The 7943-nt window shown below is 38.8% G+C and overlaps 1 protein-coding gene across 2 annotated transcripts in view; it reads left to right on the top strand.

Moving 5' to 3' along the window:
- Positions 1-4513: 4513 nt before the first annotated feature.
- Positions 4514-7943, top strand: part of TRAPPC8 (trafficking protein particle complex subunit 8) — a 91560-nt gene continuing 88130 nt past the window's right edge. The window contains exons 1-2 of one of the 2 annotated variants that reach the window (XM_070747694.1): positions 4514-4975; positions 6706-6900. In XM_070747694.1, coding sequence (XP_070603795.1) covers positions 4819-4975; positions 6706-6900 — 352 coding nt within the window. In that variant the 5' untranslated portion in view covers positions 4514-4818. The remainder of the gene's footprint in view (positions 4976-6705; positions 6901-7943) is intronic. The other variant, XM_070747693.1, reaches the window with a different exon arrangement.

Genomic DNA, 7943 nt, shown 5'->3' with positions numbered 1-7943 from the left:
TATATAAATTCAATAAATACATTTTTTACTGTAGGAACATGTCTAAAAACAGTACTGTTTTATATCTGTTTGTATCCCATTTTTAATTACTATTAGCCTTCTGGAAAATTTCAATTGAATTTCTTCCTTTTTGTATTTCATGTCATAAACAGATGTATTACAGCCAAAGTGTACATTTACACATCTTCCCCAACCACCTTTTGGGCAAGTCACTGTACACAATTGTTCATTTTACTCAAGATAAGAGACTGAAATAGCTGGCCTTTCATATTCCTGAACTATGGAAATCAGCCATTGTTTCTTTGTCTTGATAAATTCTGAAAGCTTTAACACCTACATAGAACTAATTTAATCTACAGTTCTTATCTATCCCTAGTCTTAATTATTGGACTTTTAAAAACTTTCTTCTACAGTATTTTTATGCTATTTAATATGATAAAAAGTTTTGAAGAACTTGGGTAATTATTGCCTTTTCTATTTAAAAAAATGAACTGTATTGTCTAATTCTGCATTTGGGCGTTTCCTTTGTTTTGGTATATCATGTTACTAAAATCAGTTGTTTTAAAAAAGCATTGTCTGGCTAGACTCTTCCCCACATTGGGAAATTGAAGAGGCTTTCTTCCAGTTTTTACCCTAAAGCAGAGTAAGGCATATTCTTTTCTCTCTCATATTCAATTACTTCTGTGTTTTGTTTCATTGAAAGAGTTTACATATTTTTCATACAACCCTTGCAGCATCCACATGGTCACATGATCAAATTTTGGATGCTTGGCAACTGACTCATATTTATGATAATTGCAGTGTCCTGAGATTATGTATACCTTTTGAGGCCTTCTGACAAGTGAAGTCATTGGGGAAAGCCTGATTCACTTAACATCCATGCTACTTAGTTAACAGTGATTCATTTAACAACTATGTCAGGAAAGCTTGTTAAATGGGGAAAAATTCTTAACAACTGCCTCACTTAGCAATAACAATTTTGGGCTGAATTGTTGTAAGTCAAGGACTACATATAATCTCAAATTCATCACTTGAGAAATAAACACAAATTCACAAGTTTTGTCAAATATTTCTTGTCAGCAAAAGCCCAGCAGGCAAAATCTTACTATGTTTCTTAGTCCTCAACAAGTAAACCAATTTTAGCCGCCACGAGTCCTCGGAGAAGGGCGGCATACAAATCAAATCAAATCAAATCAACCAATAAATAAATAAATAAACCAACCAATAAACAAACAAACAAACAAATAAATTTTATAACCCTTCCTTCAATTTTTAATAATCTCAATTCTTAATCCTTTCAGAAAGAGCCCTAGAATTTTCTGTCAATCTATTTTTGTAGCCACAGAGCTCTCTTAATAGTTTTATTAAAAACATTGCATCATCTTCAGCTTCAACCGCAACAACACAAGAGCATGCAACAGCTTCAAACTCAATGTTAATCGCTCCAAACTTGACTGTAAAAAATATGACTTTAACAATCGAGTCATCGAAGCGTGGAACTCATTACCGGACTCAATAGTGTCAACCCCCAACCCCCAACATTTCTCCCTCAGACTCTCCACGATTGACCTCTCCAGGTTCCTAAGAGGCCAGTAAGGGGCGTACATAAGTGCACTGATGTGCCTTTCGTCCCCTGTCCAATTGTATTTCCTTTCCCTTTTATCATATATATTATTTCCTTCCCACCCACTTCTCTTCCTCTTTACTTCCTATCTTTACTTCCTATCTTTTATATATCACTTAATGTCTATTCTCTTTCATATGTATTGTATATTGGACAAAGAATAAATAAATAAATAATAAATAAAAATAAATCTCCATCAAAGGGGTTTTAATCTCTTCAATATAATCATTTTTTTGGATATTTCTATTATTAAGGAATGAAGCTTGGTTGAGCTTAATTCTGCAAGATAAGCATGATGGAACCCTATCTCCCAATCAGTGTCAGATGCAAATAACAAGGTCCACATAGGAAGAATTCAACTAGCTGATCTTGCCCAAGCTTATTGCAAGAATCTTCTGAGACTAATGCTTTGCATTTAAATGAGACTAGATAATGTTCAACTATATTCAAAGGAAATTGAACTTGTTGAACTTCTCACCCACACAGGCATTCTAAACTACTGTATTTTTCAGACTATAAGACACAGCAGAATATAAAACACACCTAGATTTTAGAGGTGGAAAACAAGGGAAAAAATATTCTGAACCAAATGGTGTAGTAATATATTATTTAATAAAATACCAGTGTATCAGAATACTTTTTACAACCATGTACACTTTTTACAAAGTTCAAACTTGACAGCTTTAAGACTAGTGGAATTCAACTCCACGGAGTCCATGGAGGGCTGGAATAGCTTCCCTCTGCAAATAGGGCTAAAATCTTATTGACCTTCCAGAAATGTATTAAAAAAAGAGATATTTCAATGGGTTCTGGGGAATGAGTAATTACCACTGCAGATTTTTTGTTCTATATTGATTTAGATATAAATCAATTGATGTAGATACTAAAACAATTTATGCTTTATATTGATTTAGGTTATTTAATATGTTTCATATTTTTATGACAAACTGCTGGGAATTTGCTGGGGGGTGGTGATATAAATGAACTGTAATCTATAGGTGAAAGACATGGACGGAACAATCCTTTTCCAGAGAAATACATGTAAAATTGAATCCTTATGTGCAGAGTTTGGAAAATTATAGACCATTAAATTGCCTATGAAATTGCCCAATGTACTGATAAGAGAAACAGATTGAAGGGCTATCAATATGCAAGGGTTCATCACTTTTATTAGCTTCAGAATAATCTGAAATTGTTAGTACAGAAGCAACAGTAGGAACAAGAGCTTTTATACAATATTTTATTTTTGCAATTGTATCCATACTTGTTTTAAACCATGTTGATCAGAGCAGAAAAACCATTGTTTGTACACATTTGAAAAAGTATCCACTTTGCAGCTAGATCAATAAGTTTATATCCCGGATACAATGTATCTCCTATACCAGTGATGGTGAACTTATGGCATGCATTCCACAGGTGGCACACGGAGCCATATCTTCTGGCATGCAAGCTGTTGCCCTAGTTCAGCTCCAATGTGTATGTGCACGCTGACCAGCTGATTTTTGGGTTGCACGAAACTCTGGGAGGGTGTTTTCAACTTCCAGAGGGCCTCTGTGGGAATAGAGAAGGTGTTTTTGCTCTCCCCAGGCTCCAGAGTGCTTGGGAAGGGTGAAAAACGGGCCTACCAGAAGTTGGGAAACAGGTTGTTTCCAGCCTTCCGAGGGCCTGGGGGGGGCAGAAGAGGCCATTTTCACCCTCCCCAGGCATTGGATTATGGGTGTGGCACTTATGCATGCACAATAGCGCGCGCACACGCTCTTTCGGCAGCCAAGAAAAAAAAGGTTCGCCATCATTGTCCTTTACCCTTCCCTTGGTTAACTATCAGTTGTTCAGTGAACCACATTTCTGAGTTCAAAAGTTAGTGACACACAAATCGTTCTAGTTTTCCACAAAATGTTGGGCTAAAACCATAGCTGGCTAATTTGTATTCAGGCAAACACACACAAAAAAGAGGGGGACGGGACACGTCAGTTTTGGACTCCTATACTGCTTGATGTAGACTAGATAGCCCACGTTCAGCTGAAATGACTTAGGACAGTGATGGCGAACCTGTGGCACATGGAGCCATATCTGCCATTGCCCTAGTTCAACTCCAGCATGCATGTGCGCATCAGTCAGCTGATTTTCGGCTTGCATGGAGGCTCTGGAAGGGCATTTTTGCCCTGCACAGACCAGGGAAGCCTCTGAAGCCTGCGGAGGGTGAAAAAAAAGCCCACCTGGCCCACCAGAAATTGGAAAATGGACTGTTTCTGGCCTCCAGAAGGGGCAGAGGAGCCAATTTTTGCTCTCCCCAGGCATTGAATTATGGGTACGGGCACTCGCGCAGGTGCGATAGTGTGTGTTTGCACGTGCCTTCGGCACCTGAGGGGAAAAATGGTTCTCCATCACTGACTTGGGGTCAGTCACTGTCAATGAAATTTCTATGTGAGGGGAAAAAAGTGCTAGGCGACCCGTCTTAAGCAGGGGTCTCCAACTTTGATAAATTTAAGACTTGTGGACTTCAAGTCCCAGAATGCTGGGACTTGAAGTCTACAAGTCTTAAACGTCGCCAAGGTTGGAGATCCCTGGTCTTAAGCACACATATAGGTCTGGCTACAAAAACCGAGGAAAGCTGTGGTCACCCTTCTCTCCGCATGCTATCCTAGAATAGACACCGCCTACGGACGAACAATAAAGTTGTTGTCCTGTAACAAAACTTCTTTCGCTTTTGCAAGTCTAAAATGGAAGAACTGCTGCCAAACCGCTTCTCAGCCCTCTCCCCCCGCCCGTGTTCTCCCCGGTTCCCTCAGCCGCTGTCAGGAACGCGGCTCATAGAATACACGTCAACGGCTTCCCCCGCCCATTTTCTCCCTCGCTCCGATTTTTCACCTCTTCCTGTCCACTCCCATCACGTGACAGCCGCAAAGTCTGCCGGCCTAGTTTACCCACTTGTCTGACTTTCTCCCCCCCCCCCCCCAGATCCAATATGGCGGCTCCGGGCGGGCGTTGAGGGGCCGGTAAGGTGGCAGTTGAGGCCACGGCTCTCAACCCTGGACGGGGTGGGCGGGGGAGAGAGGACCGTATCCATCGGCGCAAACTCGGCTCCGGCACGAAGGGGGAAACGGCGAGAGAAGGAGAGGGCCCAAAGCGGGTAGGCCGTCCGTAAGGTCGTCGGTTGAAGCTCGGCGTGTTGGGCCGTTCCGTCGATCGGAGAGATGGCCCAGCGGGTGCAGTCGGTTCAAGAGTTCCTCCAGGATTCGTTTGTGCCTTTAGTGGCCGCGTTGTGTAGCGAGGAGGCAGAGAGAATCACCCGCAAGAACAACCTGGGCTTCTGTGAGCTGGTAAAGCCCTTCTGCCGCCTCACTTCGGAAGGTCGGTATCGCTCGGCGGGAGAGGAACTGGGTTGTTTACATGGCGGGGGTTGGGGACAGATTCAAGCTCTTGGCATTATCGCCAGCTGCGCCTGTGAGAGGCTACCTGGCCCTGTTAAGGCCTCCCCTTTGAGTCAGAACAAGAGTGGGGAGCCTTTCTGCTGTTCACCTCTCTCTAAAGTTTGACAGCCCCGTAAGGCAGCTGTTGCCCATCTTAGTTTTCTGTCGGCTTTTACCAGAATGGTTGTGTAGATGATGGGCTCGGAGACATACACTGGAGTCTGCTAATATATGGATAATATATAAGAACGAGACTTAAACTACCTTACCAAAAATATTTTCATAATAATAACCATGTGCCAGATAACCAACACTGTTTAAAAAAATAAAGGGAACACTTAAACAACACAATATAACTCCAAGTAAATCAAACTTCTGTGAAATCAAACTATCCACTTAGGAAGCAACACTGATTGACAATCAATTTCACATGCTGTTGTGCACATTCAACTTTGTACAGAACAAAGTATTCAATGAGAATATTTCATTCATTCAGATCTTGGATGTGTTCCCTTTATTTTTTTGAGCAGTATATATAAGCCTGTGTATGTATGTATGTATGTATGTATGTATGTATGTATGTGTGTATGTATACACACACACACACACACACACACACACACACATACATATACCGCCCAACTCTAGGGACTCAGGGCGGCTCACAACAAAAATAACAAAAATAAACATGGATCAATATAAAAACATTTCTATTTAAAATAATTACAGCCATGCATAGGTGGACCTCGCTAGTAAAAACCCCCTCCCCAGGTCAATGGCTCCAGGAATGTTGGAAAAGCCAGGTTTAAATGATAACACTATTTTAATCCCTGTATTTTTGGGAGCTGGGACCAAGAAGATTTTATGATGGTAATTTAGTCTCTTCACTTCACATGTAGGCATCTACAGTAAACTTTAGATGGGACTGTAATTGAAGACAAACACAGAAATTCTATTGGTAGGACTCCAATAATTTAAATCACAACAAGAATTTAGTATTATTATTATACAACGTCTTGGCTGCTGCATTGGCTTCTTGTACACTCGTGGGTATAATTCAAGTTGATGATTTTCACTTGAATGTCCATAGTGTGTGTCTTGACATACATGTAGTTGACAGACTGTCTTTTCTGTTCAAATACAGCCTGAATACAGTTTAAGAAATGGCCAAGAGTCCCCCTCCATGTGCAGGGGAAAAGTTAGGTCTTAAAAGCAATAGCTGCCCCATGTAATGAAACACAGTGCTCCCCTTATTTTGATGCAAGAAATACTATAATAAAAGCAAATATAATATGCAGCTGGAAATATAAGATATTTGGGGTGGGGTGGGGTAGAGTGGGAATCTACAACCAAGACAAGTTTCTATTTGGTGGGAATTTAGAAAAAGGACTTAACATTCACTCTGAATGGGTGGACAACATATTCAAATGGTAATGCAAGATACATTACATTTTTCTGGTTTTCATTAAGAAGAACACTTCAGTTATTTTTAATTGTATTTCTGTTGTTGTATTATCTGTTTAATGCAGGTTTTCTCTATAGTTTGATTATAATCATGAACTTCAATGAGATAAAATTTATATTTGATTCCTAGTACTGAAAATATTATTTTGCTAGATACGTAGTATCAGAAAGGGTTATTTTTAAAACATATTTATTTTCTTATTTCAGTGCACATGAGAGACCCTAACAATCAACTTCACATAATCAAAAACTTGAAAATAGCTGTCAACAACATTATTACTCAGCCACCTCAGACTGCAACTATTCGAAAACTTCTGAATGATGTGGTGACTGTTAGCCAGCCTGCTGAAGGATTATTAGCTAATGTGATTACTGCAGGAGATTATGATCTCAACATTAGTGGTAAGCAACAAAAAGATTCCCATATGTATTAGATGTCATAATACCTTATACATGTAAAGGTAGGCAGGTGCACTACATATATACAAATGCACATACAATTTCTTTGTGGGAAAAGCAGAATTCCTTGTACAAAAGTCTGACTATCGTAAATAAAGTAATCAAAATCCATTATAAAAAACAAGGAAAGATTTGGTTATATATATTTGGAATGATGTTTTCCAAATATATCACTTAGTGTTAAAAGTGTTTCTGCTTTATTATTGCTATAAGTTGTAGTCCTTGTTAGCTCTTTTATCCACTCGGTATTTTTTACAGAATCATAGAACTGGAAGCAATCTCTGAAGTGCAATTTAGACCAAATCCAACTTTGTATAGAAAAATTCTGAGGTAGCACTGATCATTGGGAATATTTTCCTGTTGTTTCTCTTCCTTTATTCATCTTCCTTTAGCAAGAAGATGTGTAGGACTCAGCCACAAATATTGCCTGATAGAATGTAGGTTAGTAATATGGAAGAGGTTTATTAGCCCTGAATATTGATTGTACTATGAAATAATTATATATCTCTGTTTTAAATCTTCAAACTCATATTGACTTAGCTTGAGAAGTCAAGCAGGATCAGATCTGATTAGTATTGAATGTTAAGCAGAAATTCTGGATTATGACTGTAACAAGAAAGCCATTAAAAACCACTTCCAAAAAACTGTTTCCAGAAAGACTACATTGATGTTTGTGAAGTCCTTAGGAATTGAGCTCAGTGTGCAAAAAACTGTTGTTTTTAAATCTTGGTTGTTTTGTTTAATTAAAAATACTCTCTTACAGTTCAAATCACTTAGAAAGGAAAAGGATGGGGAAAAACTTTTAACGGAAAGAGAAGTGAAAAACTTCAGAAAGCACATGTCTGAATTAAAATATCCTAAAAGGGTGTGAATTTTTTTAAAAATTATTTTTGTCTTAAAACTTTGTTATTATTTTTTTTGCAATTGTTCTAACATTTTAAACAAACATTTTCAGTTTGTACATTGCAATAGTTTATTGTTGTAGT

This window comes from Erythrolamprus reginae, chromosome 3 (genome assembly GCF_031021105.1).
Source record: "Erythrolamprus reginae isolate rEryReg1 chromosome 3, rEryReg1.hap1, whole genome shotgun sequence".
NCBI classification, from domain to species: Eukaryota; Metazoa; Chordata; class Lepidosauria; order Squamata; family Dipsadidae; genus Erythrolamprus; species Erythrolamprus reginae.
Note: the sequence above shows the minus strand (reverse complement) of the source record. Positions and strands in the feature narration are given on the sequence as shown.